This window comes from Lutjanus erythropterus, chromosome 1 (genome assembly GCF_056507025.1).
Source record: "Lutjanus erythropterus isolate fLutEry1 chromosome 1, fLutEry1.hap2, whole genome shotgun sequence".
Lineage (NCBI taxonomy): Eukaryota > Metazoa > Chordata > Actinopteri > Lutjaniformes > Lutjanidae > Lutjanus > Lutjanus erythropterus.
The window spans coordinates 8,533,880-8,553,098 of NC_139317.1; the positions used below are offsets into that span (position 1 = coordinate 8,533,880).

General features: G+C 39.2%; 1 protein-coding gene across 3 annotated transcripts in view; it reads right to left on the reverse strand.

Annotated features, from left to right (window-relative positions):
• kcnq1.1 (potassium voltage-gated channel, KQT-like subfamily, member 1.1) overlaps positions 1–12,187 on the reverse strand; it is a 76,432-nt gene extending 64,245 nt beyond the window's left edge. For 2 of the 3 annotated variants that reach the window (XR_014771823.1, XR_014771803.1), the window contains exon 1: positions 11,577–12,187. Coding sequence is in view for 1 of the 3 variants with exons in the window: in XM_084735206.1 (XP_084591332.1) it covers positions 11,577–11,929 (353 nt within the window). In the remaining 2 variants the exon portion in view is untranslated. The remainder of the gene's footprint in view (positions 1–11,576) is intronic. The other variant, XM_084735206.1, reaches the window with a different exon arrangement.
• Positions 12,188–19,219: the final 7,032 nt, after the last annotated feature.

A 19,219-nucleotide genomic window follows, 5' to 3' on the forward strand; every position in this document is an offset into this window, starting at 1 on the left:
TCTTCTGTTTGCAGTAGGTTACAGACTGACATCAATAAAGTAAATAAATTTTAAAAAATGGAAAATGGAAAACCATATATTTGTCTCACTGAAAGATAGTAATTTCACAGGTACAAACATATTAAGTCTCATAGGCCTGAGTGTTGAACCATAAAAACGTACTTATGTACTTGTAATCACACTTGTGATTGTTTCTTTTTCTCTAAATGTTTAATGCTTGTCTGTAAATTATCTATCTGTGTTTAAACTGCATATGTTTGTTTTTGTACAGGTCTCTCTTCCAAAAGAGATTCCAATCTCAATGAGACTACCCTGTTTAAATAAACGATTAAATAAATAAATATCATTCAATTGGATCATGACTTCCAACCGTCTCTTTCTATCTTCATTTTCCTCAAATCAAAGCTTTACATAACTTGTCATCAGTCAAGTCATGCAAGTACGAATCTTCTAAATCCACTTTCCAGCACCCCACCTCATATTTATGCCAACATTTTAGACTTTGATTTAAACAGCAGAACTTCAGTCAAACGTCTGTGTCTGGATCGAGTCTGAGCTTCTGAACAACTTTTTTTTTCTTCTTCTTCTTTAAAAAGTTTCAAGACAGCATAACATTACTTTATATTTTTGTCATGAAAGTATCTGACTAAATTTGAGCAAACATTCAAGGACAGCCCTCTGGAGGAAATTCTGTGAACCTTTTGAACTCCAGCATATGAATGCAAAGCACATGATAAAGTTGTCAAATAATGAGCGCACAGGTCTGCACACACACACACACACACACACACACACACACACACACATGCACACACAGTATCAACAAACATTAAATTGCTCCTTAACATTCTCCTTATTCCCCCCTCAAGGTCACAAATGTTTCAACTGCAGCAACAATAAGACGTCTGTAACTCCTCTACCTACTTAGGGAGAAAGATATTTTATTTCTGAGATAAGATTTCCAGCTGCTGTGACACTACACCAAAAAACACTCTCTTACGTGGGCTTGAGGTTTTTTTTTTTCACTCTTAAACTTTTCAGTAGAAATGAACAAATCTAAAGACTAAAAGGATTTTATCGATCTTTTTATGACCATGTTTTCGCTATTTGAGAAAAAGAGCAGCTTGTATTTACAACACAGGCCTCTACATAGCACCTTGTAACACCAAATAAATTTTAGTGGTCATTTTTCACAGCTGTTCATAAAAGTAAAAAGGAGAAATCCTGTTTAATTTGATGGTAGTGGAAGAAGATGGGAAACCAGGGCCGACCGCAATATAAGTGATGAGCCGTTCTCCGACTCATAACCTTGTTCACACTTGTTTCAGCCCGGCGTCGAGCCAGCAGCAGCAGCCTCGGCTCCTGCTTTTATTTTTGTTACTGCAGTATTACCTATCAGAGCTGAGGTTGTGTTTCAGTGTTTGTCTGTTAGCAGGATATCTTAGAAAATTTAGAATTAATGTGCATTTGACTTTGACACTGTGGCGAGGACAGACTTTACTTCTCATTTCCGTTGGCAAAAGATGTGGTGGTGAAGGGCAGAACTTCTGAATGGATTCACTTGACACCACCTGAGTTTATTTGCCAATCAGCTGACAGAACAAACTTCTATTATCAGCCCAATCAAAAATAATGGAGGCACTGGAAAGCTTGTTTCAAGTTACGTATCTTCACTGTCTTATACTTCGACAGTTTATGACAAACTGCAACTTTCTTGACTTCTAAAATTATCTTTTAAATTGACAGATATCTGTATAGTTCAAGGAACAATTCAAACAGTAATAAAAATGTAGTTGTCTCTTTCTGTTGACTACAGTTCATAATTTTTCTTAAATAATGTCCCATGATGCACGCTGTAAGAGGAGGGACCTCACCTTGATTGTAGCACAGAGCAAAAAGCGGCAAGACTTTGTCAGTTGTGTGGGTATGAAAACTGGCTAAAATGCTTGAAATTGGCAAATTCCACCATGCAACTTTTTTTATTAAATAGAAGACAAACAGACAAACTCAAATCACTAGAGTTATATCAAGGACACTGCAGTTACAATAGTGTGAGTCAATCTGAGGCCACCTGAAGTCCCCAAAAATTGGCAAAAATCTGAAAAATCACGCACCATTGAAAAAAAGTTGGCCATGGAACAAACCTAGTATTGAACTGGCTTACCTTGAAAATACTGCACAGTGTTTTTCTCTACTGTCATCCATTGACACTGTTTTAAACTTTTGTTGAGAAAGCAGCCCTTAAGAATCACTGTCTTGTTCCTATATGAGCACACTTGATGGAAACTATGTGTAGAGGGAGTTATACTTTCCAGTCAGTGTTTGCACCATGGAGGCCCTTATCACCACACGCTACAGCCTGAGTTTATTGAAGACTGGCCAGGAATCCAAATACCCCCCTTCAAACTAACACATACACACACACACACACACACACACACACACGGGCATGAACGTGCACGCCACACGTCAACACAGATAAAAGACAGAGAGAGACAGAATTGCTCAGGGAAGATGGACTGGGGTGTAACGCAGCTAACAAAGCAGCAGTTCCTGTCTGAAAGAAGAGAACAAGTAGACGATACAGCAGAGCAAAATGACTCTGTAGTTTGGTATATGCGAATTCTGCAGTCTGCTACCTGTGCAAATGGGAGCAAATTAAGAACAGCAGGGTACACTGAGCAAAAACAAGCTGGGATGCAGTGTAATTTATAAAATCTTATGCTCAAATGTGACGGGGGGAAGATCAAAAGAAAACACAAATGAACATCAAACTTTCCCAACCAAACACTTCGGTATGCTAATGGTTGTAATTTGTCAGAGAAACTCCGCTTAAATGATTTCAGAGCACTTGAAATGCCAGTAAACACACACATTCAGTATGCAGAGCGCAGTCTTCGGCTTCACTTTTAATCCATCTGAGGCGATCCGACTCGTCAGTCCCTCTCCACTAACTGCACCATCACATTTCACTTCCTTTACCTCCAGTGGGCTTGGTGCAGCAACAGACAAAATAATACATTGGCTCGGCTACATAGGCACCACTGAACTCAAAACAAAAGCTCAAAGCGTTGCCCCTATCTATTATTGATGGACAGATTCACTTGCAGCGTGTTGTGCAGTGAGTGTAGAGACAAAGCAGGGGACAGGATAAGAGTTAGTAGTGACGCTGCAGAGAATGTCACCGGCTGTTACCGTCAACCCTCCTGTTTGCAAGAACAATCATGCTTATTTTATTCTCATTTTTATCCCTGTTGTTAAGTGCTTCATGATGATCAAGGCAAATAAGTCAGCCAAAAAGCAATTTAACACAAAACAGGTTGAAAGAATAAACTACTCTAAAAGATAAAATAATGTATTGCATAGAAAAATGCATTTTTGAGATAGTTCATATTTTTGGAGTGGGGTTGTATGAGGTGCTTATCAGTGGTCAGTGTTGTAGATGGTAGTTGACACGCAACCAGTTTTGAGAAGCAGCAGGAGAACCAGTGTAGGAAGCTGAGCAACATACTGCTGTGGACAGAGTCAGCAGTAAAATGTATTTTAGCCACCTATAAACATCAATATCAATATAAGTTTAAGTGTACGCTATATTTAGATTATTTTCACCGCTTTCTCTGACCGTCAGACAAGGGCTGAGCGATTAATCGAAATTTTATGAAAACTGCAATATGACCTGCTGCAATTTTCAAATCTAAGGACGCAAAATAATCGTTAAGAACAAAATACGTGTCAAAATACCGTTTTGTTGTGCTGAGATGTCCTGACCTACTCATCTGTCTTTGTTTGGTTCATTTTGATGTGTTTTTCAATGAAACATTTCCATTATCATTTCCTCTAAAATCACAAATTATATCGCAAGTTAAATTAGGGGTGAGAATCTCTAAGCATCTCCCGATTTGATTACGATGCAATATCAATAACAATTATTGATTCATCATAGTATTTATATGATGCATGATACATGATACATGATACTTGCAACAGCAGTATGGCTCTTGTCCAGGTCCTTTTTTCTTTCAGTGTAACAGGTACAAAAATTCTTCCATATGTTAGCTTTTAAGTCTTTAGGGTGCTGGTCGGCAAAACACTGCCAGCCAGCATCCCACGCTTAAAAAGAGCTAGCTCAAAATTCAGTTCACACAGATTAAAATGCAATAGTTTTTTTTTTTTTTTCTCATTAGTTTAATTTTAAGTTTCTTGTTTCAACAAAGGGCTGCACAGTGTCAAACGGGGTGCCAACTATTCATTAATTATTGATAAATACATTTTAACTGGTTAAATTCTTACTGGTGATTAATCAATTATTCATTAATCATTAACAGTGGTACTCTATACACTATATGGATAAGTACCAAATACACTTGCTTCAAAACATCCAAACTATCCCTTTAAAGTGAGGTTTGAAGGCCTCATCAGCTGTTGGCTGTACTGTGGACAGTAAATAGAGGCTTTTGTGGGGGCCTCAGCCAATGCTTGGCTAGTATGGGGTTAACAGCTCAGAGATATAAGGTGGTCACCGTGAGTGACCTTGTCTATGTGCTCCATTAAGAATCTGAGCCCCTGTGTTTTGCACAGAGAGGGAAAAGATAAAAGCACAGATGCTTTTTCCTCGATTACTAAAATATAGGACAGAGTACAAACCACTCAAGTAAAAAATGTTGCTCAAATTGAAAAGAATAACAATGCCTGCACTCTTAGCCTGTTTGTTAAATCAGAAAAAACTGTGTATGAATAGACTTCCTCCGGCTTGATTCTGTTTGACAGAATATCTAGTTCAGTTTAATGGGTGTCTGAAAAACACTCTCTGATTTGAGTTTTCTCTTAACTCTCCTAGTAGACTGATCTATAACCAGCATGTGGGCTGGATCCACGCTGCTTCAGACTAAAATACTGCTGTTAGACTGGAGCACGCTGCAGACAGACATCCTGAGAGAGAATCAGATATACTTTATTAATTGCATAAAGCTAAATTTATACCACGTTCACTTCCAGGGAAGTGAGCTATTGCTTTTTTTTTTTTTTTTTTTTAACTCCAGTCCCTGTAAGCATACAGTATCACCACACACACACAAACTGACAAACATATGCATGTGCAAATACCCTCACACAAGGGTACGTCTGATAAGGACTTGGGTCACTCTGACGTTCGAGTTCTGGGTCAGTGATAAGGCCGTGCTTGTTCTTAACTGCTTTTCTCCCGCTCAAACACTTGCAAAACAAGGTAGTGAACTGACCCCAAAACCCCGCTGGATGGTCAGACATCCCAACAACATGCTGCTACAACATTTGCTGATGCAATTTTACAAAACTACAAATCTGCTTACACCTTAGTGTCACATATTTCGTGGGTTTCCAAATGAATGTTTTTTTTAAACCTGGATCAGTTAGGTTACAATAACACTACACTTCTGTCCTGCATTCTCCCATTCATGTGAACTGAAGCTCACACAATGGTCGCATTCAAGGATGCAGCCGCTTATTTGGTGCAATCTCCTGGCTGGCTCCAATGGACTTGAAGCTCACAAAAGTACGCTGGAAAAAGCACTGCTGCTGTTAGCCTTTCCTGCTCAGCTTACTTCAGGGCCAACCCCCTTCACTTCATCCAGCAGCTGGAAAGAATCAGAGAGACTTTTCTTGGTCTTGAGAAGCTGCAGACTCGCTGTATCCTGTACTGTACATTTACTGCCGGACTGACAACTTACAGCTAAATTCTCCCTCCACTTGCAGCACCATTAATCTCTGTCTGACACTTCCTCTCCTTAACTTCCACATAGCACACACTTTACGCACTGGAATATGTTGCTTTTTTTACTGTGGTGAGAAAAAATCCATACTGTCACAGCCCTACTCTGACTTGGTAAGACTTGACTTAGACTTGAGACAGATGACTCAAAAGGACTTAACTTTTTATTATTATTATTATTATTATTATTAAATATTAGCATTTTTCTAGATATTGAGAAAAGTTTGGGAGATTTTCTCAGAAATTTGTCACCCTACTAGGACGCAGATTACCAGCAATGGTCAACACATGATGCAGCTATCATGAGGGCTGGCTATCAGTACTCAATCTAAGTAATTATTTTCAGATACTAAGTCACTTTAAGATAAGTAAGCCATTGCTTTGAGATAAGTGAGTCATTATTGAAATAATACAGTATCAAGAAGTATTGAAAGTTCTCTAGTCAAACGATACCTGCATTCAATCCTTTTGGTATCCAGATCTAGAAAAAATGAGTATTTATATGGTTTTGCCCATAACAAGCCTTCTTTATATAGCAGAACCTTTGAAAAAAAGATACTCGATTGGTATCAGTATCACTTTACGAGTAGTGATATTGGTACTGGTATCAGAATTTTTAAGTGACACCTGCCCTTGCTATCATGGAGGAGGCTAGTCGTCTGCAGGTCAAAAATCAGTGACACAGTGACTAAAACGCCTAACTACATGCGTCACTACAAAACCCCCCAAACAAAAGTATGTGAATGTGATATAACCAGTTAAATGACTGATACTTTTATTGTCAGAATAAGTCTGAAATTTGTCTTGCACCATGGCAGCTCCATTCGACAACAAACGTCAGGACAAGACACAAAATACATACATCCAACATGACATAACAATCACAGTTGTTAACCAATATTAATATGTTGTTTGGTAGGCTGATTTATAGAGTTTCTACAAAGGTTGGCCTTTGCAGTGAACAAACACTTGTACCGTGTAGCATTAAAGTGCTGTAGAACCCTCATAATCACAGAGGTAAAAAAAAAAAAAAACAGAGAACAAGAACTTGTCTACTTGCCCCAGATGTCCAATACCTGTATGATTTATAAGTTGTAAACAAGCTGGAACAGTTTTCATTTATGCTGAAAATAAAACTTTTCATGGCTGCTGTCTTTTAACTGATTTAAATGCTTGTGCTTGTGACTTACAGATGTGTGACTTACTCCCACCTCTGGTTGTAGATGCTGGAAACAGAAAAATATGATGTCTGAAGCAGGGCTTACGCCTGAAATGTCACATGGCTGTATGTCAATAAATGTTTATGGGAGCAATAACTAGTGTACGGACTCTATTTCCTCATCATTCCAGCATGTATCGTCAGCATGTCTTGTACAAATATCAGACTACAAACTGCAGCATGGCTCTCACAGACTATTTACAGTCAGTCACTCTGCTTAATATTTATTACAAACAGACAGAGAAAGTGCTGACATCCTGTCTTTTTAAGGGCCCAAGCGCGGGGCAATTTCATTCAGCAGTAGGCTAATGTGACCTTTACCTACCTTTATTTAATGAAACCAGAAATTTCAAATCTTGGCAAACAGAGCCGGCGTCTGGATGGAGCTGAGTTGCAGCAAACAAACATCCATCATGGCTGAGTGGGACAGACTGAAAAGTCAAGTCGAGGCAAAGGGCAACTTCAAAACAGACTTGCCTCAAGCTCAACATCTTAATGAAATAAGAATTTTCTAAATTATCACACACAAAAAGAAATACATTTTGCTACTGATACTGTGGCTTATGGAAAAACACTGGGATGTTTCCTTTTCCTTTCATGCAGTCTGAGCTTAGAATCAGCGTGTAGGGGAAATAACAAAAGGTTAACACACCTCATCTTGCAGGTTTGCACCTGATGTGCAGTCAGATAACATAAAGAGATCTTCCTGTAATTATTATAGCAGCCACTTGCTCCCTTAGTATTGTGCACTGTGCAGTTATTCTTGGTAATGTTCTAACATGTTAGAGTTGCACTGTGTTGGCTCATGCTCCCTTTGAGTCACTGAGACTCTAACCTGCTCCGACAGGCTGCGTTCCCCTGCGTCCCCTCCGACACTGTGGGGTCACAGGGTGGCAGCGCCAGACAGGCCCGCTGCCTCCTCCGTAGCACACACACACACACTCTCATACACACACTCTGCCAAGTTTAGCTGCCTGCTATCAGTGCCAGCAAGTGGGGACAGACAGCACACATGGGGGTGAGGCGGAGGATCATATCCCACATTCCTAATCTCTGCCTGAACACTCCAGTCTGGATCCACTGGACTGTCAGTTTCCCGGATGTGGGTTATACCAAGAAAAAAAACACAACAGTTGAAATCTGTCCTGTATCCCATTTCATCAGCTGTGTATAGACAAGGATTTATATAGATAACAACATTTCATTTGTAAAAAAAAAAAAAAAAGACAGATTTTCATGCAAACTGACTAAACTGTCACATCAGTTTTGGGTGACGAACCGTAATGTGACATCTTCATGATACTGCAGCTTTAAAAGATAAAACTCTACATTGGATTCCCTAAACTTTTATCTTCAATACTACATTATTTTCCTAAACACAGGTTGTCTCACATACCTGTCTTACTGTCATGAAGGAAAAAACAAAATCAGAAAATGACAATGAGTGTATTAACTCTGTGGTATGAAGCAGGTCTATACAGATAGCGGCCTACAGGCCAAATACAGCCCAATTAAAATTTTTCATGCCCAGCAAGATGCTGCCTGATGATCAGGCTGGGATGCATGTGATATGATAAATAAAACAAGCAACATATATCTGAGCTACTGTGAGACATCTGAACCACAGATCCATTATCTGAACCAATATGGTGTTTGTGTTGGGCGATTTCTACTTAATTGGCATTCTACAATGTCCACAGTGAAGCATCGTGATGGATGATGATAACGCTGTTGTGCAAACACACAAACAGCAGCTCACAGAAGAGAAACACTGCTGCCACAAATGTGACTGACTGTCCTTGGTTCCCCTAACCGACAGGGTTTAATAAGATACTAATAACTGGACATGGAGACATAGTGCAGTGACCATCTGCAACAGCTTCTTTATATTTTCTCTCCCACATGTCAAAACAGAACAACACCAGCAACTCCTGCCTTGCAGCAACTCTGTTGGCACTGGCTCAAATAAATTCTGCTGTTAGGACGGTAGAGAGCTCAGTGGCCGATGACAGTCAGCCATCGCAACGTGTGATTGTATTGTCCACCGCTCTAGCCCCTCGTCTCGCTAAAGCACCCGTGTGCTGTGATTGGCTGCAACAGGATTACACCTGCTTCGCATCTGCCTGTGGCTGGGTACTGAACTCCAAACAAAATACAGTTTTTCTGGCTTTTGTGCTTATGAAAGGACAGCTGTAAAGATGACAAGAAATGGGGAAGAGAGAGTGAAGGGATGACAGCCTCACTGAGCTACAGGGGTGCCCCGGAACTCAGTACTTTTAAGAGTATCGACTGAATTATTTCAGTGATACCAAGCATCAATTCACATTAAATCCATCTGAGCCAAATTTCAGTACCTGCATCTGGGTCAGACAGCTATAAATTATAAAGAGTATAAAGTATAAAGAAGTATAAAGAAAAGAGAAAGAGAGAGAGTGACATCACTGTTGCAGCTTGTTCAAGTTACAGAGTCAATGGCAAGCCAAAAGCAGTCGCAGCTGTGGTTAAACTTTTCAAACCTCGATGCTGACAACACTCTGCCATGTTTATGATGCAAAATGCAAAACTCACAAAGGCAACACATGTAACCAAACACAAAACACAGTGGATCTAAACGCTAAAGAGCACAACGTTTTTCATAGCCTGACAGTCAAGTCCCCCGCAGCAGCTGCAGCTAACATTAGCACACCTGCCGCTAGCATCGAAACAATGGAACGCGACCCTCCATGGACAACAAAACTTAAACCGAGACGTGGACAACTTCATGGACATCTTCAGGTGATTAATTACCTCGCTGGATAAGTTTTTGTTGGAGATAACTGGGTTTGTTTCACTGTCTTGGTTGATGTTACCTTAGCATTTTTATTAGCATTAGCCAACACTCAGCCTCTCTGGCTATGTCAGACGTAGAACATTCTTAGCCAGCTCTTATTGAAGAAATATTACAGTATGAAGGACTGCGGCAACAACAACAACATAACAGGAAGATTAAATGCCCTGGTGACAGACTGACAGGCTACAGGTTTTCAGGATGAGTTACAGAGGGAAGTATGGAGGGATTTTAGTTTGTGTGGTCAAATTGTTCTTGTTGTTTCAGTGTCGACATTGAGAAATTTGAAATGACCATTACATGTACTGTTCAAGTATCCAGTATCAGTACCATATCACTTCAAATGTGAATGGTACTCAACCCTACACCTGCCATTCACTCAGTTAAGCCTCATGTTGCATTCATGGGCTGCTGGAAAATCAAGTTAGCTAGCAACAAGATTCAAAATGTCTCTCTCAAAGCTAAAGGGACACAAAGCCGAATGTGAAAATCACAGATTCAAGAAAAGATGTACTGCTTAGAATTTATTTACTTTGCCAGCCCCAACAAATAAAACACTGGTGTGTTTATTGTGCAACAAATGCATCGCAGTGATGAAAAAATACAATATGAAGAGCAACTTGCAGTCAAATCACAGCTAGTTTTCTGACAGTTTTCCTGAGGGCTCGAAAAAATATATCTGTCATTTGTCAGTGCTACCTGACAGAACTGTCACTTCAGCTTTGGGTGGTGAACCATAATGTGACGTCTTCATGATACTGGAGCTTTAACAGATAAAATCCATTCTACACTGGATTCCTCCGAGTTTCGTGGTTATTACTATCTGTTTTATTTACATTTTATTATGTGATCAGCTAGCAGGACTTCACAGTTAATCAAAATATTATCAATATCACAATATGGCCAAGAGTAATATCCAAACTACAGATGCTGCAGTTTTTTTAACAAAGGAAATTTGTGTCTCAAAACAGCATTATAATGAAGTACTGTGGTGCTGCAGAGGTGCCCTGACCTCCAAATCATGATCCTCAGATGAAGCAAACTCCAACAGATGCCACATCATAGTGATTTTAATCGTTTCTTTCAGTGAGAATTAAAATTGTTATGCAAAATGAGCATTCCCTGTCACTGTCTGTCATTCACTTGTCAAAAAAGACAGAGTTTTACCTGACAAAATCAGCTTTTAGTGATGAACCATAGTTTGGCATGTTCATGATATTGGAGCTTTAGCAGATAAAATCCATCTCACACTGGCTTCCTCCAAGTTTTATGTTCATTACTGCATCATTTACATAGAAGCAGGGAATTTCACATACATACCTGTCAAACTGTCTGGTCTGATCTGATCTGATCTGTTGTTTTAGATTCACTGAATGCAAACCCTTCTGTGTTGCTGCACTCAAACTGTTCCGGAAAATTAAATGCTCAATGATGCTGAGGAACATAGCCTCCCACATGAATGATCTGTATAATATTCCTTTACTACTCCTGCGAGGACATATTTTGTCTGAGATTCTCTTGTCTGAGATGAATTATATGGTATTTTTTAATCTGCTCTGGCTAGACTAAAATATCCCTTTAATATTCCTACAGGGAGCTCCAGTTGTGCTGTGATATCTGTGCAGCATCTTTCTAAAATTCATAGGATTAACAGTTCTTTGTTGTGAGGGTTTCCAAGGCTCTACATGCGCAATTAACTCCCTGTTTAATTAGGATCTTAGAGTTGCAATTATACCCTTGAATACCCACTGGATGCGGATGATTATGAAAATAAAAACACTCACACTGTGAAGTGATACACGAAGCATTTCCAGCCGGACGGCCTTTCCAGAAAGTTATACACGCGTCCTTGGATGTAGGCGCGGGTGAGGACCGGACGGACCCCGGTGCTGTACACTGACATCCGCACAGACATCCGGGGGTGAGATAAGTACGGGTGGAGGTGGATGGGGGGTACCTCGGTGGGAGTGTTACGGTCCTCTGGCATTTTGTCTCTCTCGGAAAACGAGTCCACAGGTGTCCCCGGCTCAGGCGCGCTGAACGTGGTTTCCGACAGCTCCAAATCCTGTGGTCTGTTTCCACGTGAGACACCAGAAGCCCTCCGTGTGTCTCCCTCAGGGGGGGCAGAGTTAGACATTGCACCCTCCCGCTACTCTTCTGTCGCTGGGTTAACTTTTTGAGTAGTTTTCCGGTCACTGACTTAAACGCACAAATGTTAGCCCATGTGCGCTCACCTTCTGTTGTGCGCCTTAATCGCACCAGGGCGCAAATAACTGCAACACAAACTGAGTTATTAATGCTCTAGATCACCAGGACGGTGTTTCTTTAATTTAACTTTACAGCTCTCTGGGTTGTTGAGGAGATGGCGAGACTCAGCCCTGAATGAACATCCCCCTACCTCTCTCGCAGCACTTATCAGCCTGGAGAGCTGTGGGCGCCAGGCGGTGCGCTGCGAGTCGCCAGCTGTTAAGACAACTTAATGTTTCTGCAAAACTGCTTAAAAGCAATCTGGAACTGATGGGCTCCATCCTCAGAAACAGCACTCCATTAACTTTTTCTTCCAACTAATGAGTAAACGCACAAAACACAAACATAAAACAATATGTTTGCAAACCTGCAAACACAAATGACACGTGGTTGACATTTTATATATAAACAAAGTCATACTAGTCAAAATAAATTTTGATGATATAGTCATGTTAATGAAATTATGTCATTCACACATGCATTTATGCGTTTCTGAATTTTAAAGATGCATAGTACTAAGACTCAAATTATATTGCAATACTGTAAAGCATCATAATTATACACTTAAAGGGACAGTTCATGTAAAAAATCAAAAGTACACAGTTTCCCCTGGCCTGTTGCTATTTGTCCATCTAGATATTTTTGTGTGTGTGAGCTGCAGACTTTTGGAGACATTGACCATAGAGATGTCCACCCTTTTTCCAATAAAATGGGACTAAATGGCACTCGGCTTAAAACACTGGTTTTCAAAAATTCTTTCCAGAAATCATGACCCAGCAATTCAATATAATCCAAACGCTTTGTTGTGAGCAGTTTCATGTAAGAACTTCTACTTTCTTTCTGCAGTAGAATCTACCAGAACTACTTTTTTCTACATTCTTTCTAAGAAAGTACTTCCTACATGGTTGATGCACATACTTCTTTGCTATTTTTCCAAGATATATATATGGTATTCTGTATGTATATACACATATTTGCTGCTACAAATTAGAGAAAAAGTCACCAGTTTGTTTTTAAACATGCTTGTGTATATATATTTCTGTTATACAACTGTAATACTAATTTTGTTAGTAAAATGTACATATTTTATATACTGATTTTCTATTTTCTTATTTTCTCTATGCTTAAATTTTTGCTATTCTTGGATGGGAACATCCTTAATACGAATAACTTCCTCCCAGGAATCAATAAATTATTTCTGATTCTGATTCTGATTTATTGTGAAACTGCTCACAACAAAGTTTTTGGACCATCTTGTGTAAGCGGGTCACAATTTTTCTTAAGAGACTGTTTTTTAATTTTTCAAATTATGTCTCCAAATGAAAACTTTGTCAATATCTGTTTTATTAAATCATAAAATGTTTCTTTTCTTTTCTGTTCATTTCATTTACATCATTTTCATTGCAGCAAAATCAGATTGTCAAGCAGACACACTGACTGACACTAACACTGACCATGACTGCTGCTGACCTCTGAAAAAGCAATTCATTTTCTTTTAGCACCAAAAAGTTTAATTCAATTAATTGATTTCAAATTTGAATAAATATTATCATGAAAAATATTGTGATAACTTGCTGTATCTGTTTAATCCCCCTGTATATACCCCAAGTTTACCACTGAATTGTGTAATGACGCTCTAAAAAGTTCTTGCATCAACTCGGGTAATCATACTTAAACAAAACAAAAGGATGACTTCATTTCAAAATGCAAGATTGGAACCTGCTGTCATTCCTAAACTGCTTAACAGCTCATTTAATATAATGGAAAACAACAAAAAACAAGCTATTGCTGATTTATCATGCAGATAAAAGGTTTGTTTACATAATAACAAAGCGGGAAAACGTGTCTGTAACTAAAATTATGACCAGATAGATAGACAAAATGTTTTTTAAATGATGTAAATAGCCTTCATACAGGATGTTTGTGGTAAAAACGATAGATGTGGGCTTTAATGAGTATATTTGAGGGGTTTTTTTTGTGTATGACAAATAACAGATATTTTTTACAAGTTCTACGAAGAAAGTACCTTAGCATTATACAAAGATTTCTAAGTTATACGTTAGCAAAGGAACTTCTTTTCCCACAAGTGTTTCTCAGACTGTCCCTTGGCGGGTGCTCTTAAGGAGGAGCTGCTAAAGTACATCATAAGCTGTGCACTGTCTTTCGCCACAGTGCACGCATCGATTGATCCCTTGTAAAGGCTCATAAATAAGATCATCTGCTAATCTGGAGAAGAGTTCTTTGTAATAGTTCCATAAGGTATACCTTATGGCTGTGAGAAACAGCCCGTAAGCTTTGGGGACCTTAAGGTACACCTTATGATGCTCGTAGCGCTAAGGAGGCTCCGGGAAACGGCCCTGGCTTGTCACAGCTCTCAGTGGAACAAAGACCGGGGGGCAGAGACACTCACTGAGACAAGGTTGAGTGCAAAATAAAAAGTCTTTACTGACAGTCCAAAACTGGCCAACAAAGCAGGCAGGGAGAAGGTAAAAAAAATCCATAAACCAGGAACTAACAAAGTAAAAAAAAAAAAAGCACTAAAGCAAACAGGAAATAACACTAGAAAACAGAGAACACATGAGGGAACAAAGCAGACAATCTGGCAAAGAGGCATGGAAACAGGTGAGTATATATACACAGGGTTGACTGTGGGGATGATCAGGGGCAGGTGAGTATCTGACAACAGGTTTAGGAAATGATGGGCGGGAAAACACACAAAAACAGGAAATGAAGCAACAGAAACATGAGGAAAGACAAAAACTGTGCACACGTTGCACACTATGTACTTACTTGCTATCTCAAATCGAGGACGGCTGATTGCAGCTTCTTCTTCTTCTTCTTCATCGGTGAACTGATGCTGGGCGTTCAGTCAGTCGAGCCTCATGTTGCGCTCTGGACTGGTGAGGCACAGAAAATCTCATTTTAGTTAAGCTTCAAGCTTCAAAATCTCTCTCTCAAAGGTAAAGAGACATGAAGTTCATTGTTCATTCCAAAGCGAATGGACTGACATTTACTTTGCCAACCAATATGTAGTAAACCAGTATTTTTATTGTGCACTGAATGCGTTGCTGTGATGAAAGGACTCAAATCATGGCAACTTTTCTGACAGTTTTCCTGAGGGCGCAGAGGAATATTGTATTGGTATTGTACTGTATTGGCTAAAAAACTTGTTTTGCAGTTATGGAAGTCTGATGCTGTACCCTCAGTTGAGATACAGCTGAGAGAGTTGGACGAGATCCTCCACTTGGAGAAACTAAAGGAGAGAGCAGAGTGTTTGATAAGGCATGGGGATCGGTGTTAAGACATTTAAGTGGTCTGAGGGAGGCGAAGGTGTGGGATGAATGACTGACATTATTAATCCAGTAACATGTGTTTACTAGGGCTGCACGTTCTGGTTAAAAAAAAAAAAAAGTTGAACTGCTATTTCAATATGAAATATGATAAGGAGGAATTGTCACTTTTGCAGTAAAGTTTTTATTTGAACTGGAAAAAAAATCGTGATGATGTGATATTTATTGGGGTTTGTATCAAACAAACATGTTTTGCTATATATTTTTTAAGCCAGTGCATCTCTGCAGCACTGCAGTAACTCATCATAATGCTGTTTTCTTGCACATTTTTCCTCGGAAATTGCACTTGGCCATATTGCAGCCTTAGTATTTACTTCTACGTTTTATACTTTTTACTCTATTTGTTTTCTCCTCATTTGTCCACTTGATTTTTAACATTAGTCTTGTGTTTTATTTACTTTACCCACTGATAACTATAGAATCTGGCATACAATTTATAACTGTATCTTCTTTTATACTGCAATGTTGTCCTTGTAAGAAAAAGGAAAAAGATTATTTTTATGTTCCAGAGAGGCATGTATCCTACATTAATCTGCAATAAAAATACAAACAAAAAATACAAACACCGCACTGTAAGAGTTATTTGTAGTCATTTACTGACAAAGTATTCACTGCAGCCTGAGAGCTCCAAGTGATTTTCCTGTTTGGCCCACTTGCCAAACTAAAGCTGAATAGCCCTGATATAAAGTGACAGAAGATTCATTCAGGGTTGATTATGTCATATTGTCAGTATTGTGTGTTTCAGTTGTTGATGCTCGTATTTTCGGTGACAAGATTCAGACAAGACCTTCAATATTTAAATGGATGTCTAATTAATTACCAATGTGTTTTCAACATATATTTAATATTTAATTTGTACATTGTTGTTTATGAGTTCAGTTATTATTCAGAAAATATGAGTCTCTAAAGAAAAAGATTGTTTGATGGCCTGAATTCATTAGTGCAGAAGTGTATAGAATGGTCTCCCATTGTTTGAGATGACACACGGACTGTGAGTCATTTTCTCTCATTGAACTGTCAGTTGGAAGTAAATTAGAAGTAACTGTGATTGTCTCTGGCACGTTTGGAAGCTACACCCTCTTATCCTCCACATACCTGTCAACAACAGTTGTGCAATTGCAGAGACTGTAGATATTATTAGATGGAGCGACTCTGAGCAGCCCTGCATTGTGTGCATATAGATTTCAACTTTCCATTCAGTTTTTCACCTTAAAACTACTTTCCTCCTCTCTGAGCTGCTCAAAAGAAGAAAAAGAAACACCTCCAAACTGATGATAGAATACAGATCATTCTAACTTTGTTACTAAGCAGGAGTAAGACAACATGTTTCATCAAATCTCCAGAAAATCATGCCCCTCTGCTGACGTGTGTGTGATTTATTGCACCTTGAAAATAAAAGTCATCAGCGCTTGTGTTTGTGTAATCCAAGAAAACTCTGTGGACGCATCGCAGCAGCTCAGTTTGACAAGGTCACCCTGTCAGTTTTTTTTTGCATTGACCTTGGCTCTGCTAGTCCAAGGAGGAGGAAAGGAGTTCGCTGCAGCGGATTTTAATAGGAGTCGAGTGGCGCCCATGTGATGACAGGATCTGTTGCCAGGTAGAAATTAAATACAACTTGAACAGGTTCCTGCTGTTAGACATCTACCTACTACATTTGAGTTTTTGTTATTAATACGGAAAGGGGCAGCTATCTTGAAGGTCATCCATGTTTATTTGACTGTGTGATGGAAATGTAATATTTGATTTTTCAAGGACATGTCCAATATAAAAACACAAGTTGATGTTTAGAGATGAAGTCATTTGTTTATTTCAGTCAGACAGCTCACGTTTAAGAAGAAAGTTTGTTGCAGCAGCAGAACATAGAGTTTGGCGTCTAACTCTGTCCTCATCACTCCTCACAGATTATGTTCACACTGAGATATTGAGGAGTGATGAGCACACGTGTTGGACCTTCTGTTGGAGCCTGCAGGTGGATGTTGGGCTGGTGGTGGAGCTGCATGAGCAGGCAGGGATGCTGTTGTAAGGCACCAATGGCACTGACATGCAGAGGGAGAGATGGGAGGTTTTAGTTTGTTTAAATAGACCGCCAGATTGGACGAGTGTGTTTGGTTTGTGCTACAGAGTGAGGCGTGTCACGTCACGTGTGTTGTGGCACAGCTCGAGTTGACTGACTGAACTAGCTTGCAGGCGTCACTACATTAATCAAATAAGAGAAACACTGTTAACTGTTAACAGACAAAACAAGTCTTTTGAAAACATGTATGGAGCCTATAAACAAAAACATAAAATAATACAAAGGTTATCAGAAAAATAAATTGAGTAATACTATTAAATCTTTCAAATAAAAATACAAAAAAAAGCCTTTTAATTTCTTTGTCTTTACCACAACCATTTGATCAAACAAAGTATAACTGAATTTATATTACCCTTATTTTTAAGAGGGACAGGAAAAGAGTGAATAAGCTGGTTAAGAGGTCCAGCTCTGTCCTGAACTGCCCTCTGGACTCTGTTAGTCAAAGCTGACATCAATCATGGACGACTCCTCTCACCCCCTGCATGAGACTGTAGGTGCACTAAGCAGCTCTTTCAGCAGCAGCACCGCATGTGTAATGTAGCTCTGTTTATGTGTCTGTTACATCAGTAGCTCAGTCTGTAAGGACTTGGCTTGGGATCCGAAGGGTCGCCAGCTCAAGTCCCACGCAGACCAAAGGAGCTGGTAGCTGGAGAGGCGCCAGTTCACCTCCTGGTTACTGCCGAGATGCCCTTGAGAAAGGCAGCGAACCCCTAACTGCTCGGGGCGCCTGACTACATGTATATGTGCAGCCCCTTCGCTCTGACACCTCTCTCAGAGGCATGTCTAAAGGTCCTGTTTGTGTATCTCGGACCTGTGTATGTATGTACAAAAATTACAACAGAGTGAAAAGAATGTAATTCCCCCTCGTGGATTCATAAAGTATGCCTTCTTCATCATCCATCACTCACAACATCATGGAGCTTATTTGCACTATTCTCCATCTCAGGGTGCATATCGTACTTACTTAATACTCATACATACTATGGCATAGAGTATCCTCATATATTTCTTATGCAGACTGTCAATCCTTCACCTCTAATGTGCAATTACTTTCCTCATCGGTGCAATGTATATTTTTCAATCATCACTGTGAAATTGTCTCTGCCTGTATTCTGTCCAATTCAATCTGTTCTCTGTGCAATTAACCTTTAGAAGGCGACACTATTTACATTTCATTCTTGTAATTTAATGCTACACATCTGGTGTATTACAACATCACCCTGCATAATAATCCATAAATCTAAACATCTACATATATCTGTATAAGTGAAAGATGTATATTGGCTTGAATGCATAGTTGGTTAAAATTAATGCTTTATATTTTATTTATATTTATATTTATATTTATTTTCTTCCTGTACTTTTTCGAGCTGCTGTAACATGTGAATTTCCCTGACGTGGGATCTGTACAGTTTATTTTATTTTATCTTGCATCAACAGTGTTTATTATCCCTAGTGCATTAATACCGAGGTAATTTTCTGGTTTCAGGTGTTCAATATCTCAAAGATATTCATTAAGGTTCTCAGCCTCTTCCCAAAAAAAGCCTTTAATTAATACAGGACACTTAAAAAAAAAAAAGTATGTGTATAATTAGCTTTTTCTTCTCCACATCCTCTCCAACACCTGGTCTCTACTTGAGGGTAACATTTGCCATAGTCACAAGATGTGATAAAATACCTCATGCTCACTTTCCAAGCAAACTCCCTCCAGACTTTGGATATCTTCAAATTTCTGTTTAATGAGTTTTTTCAGTCT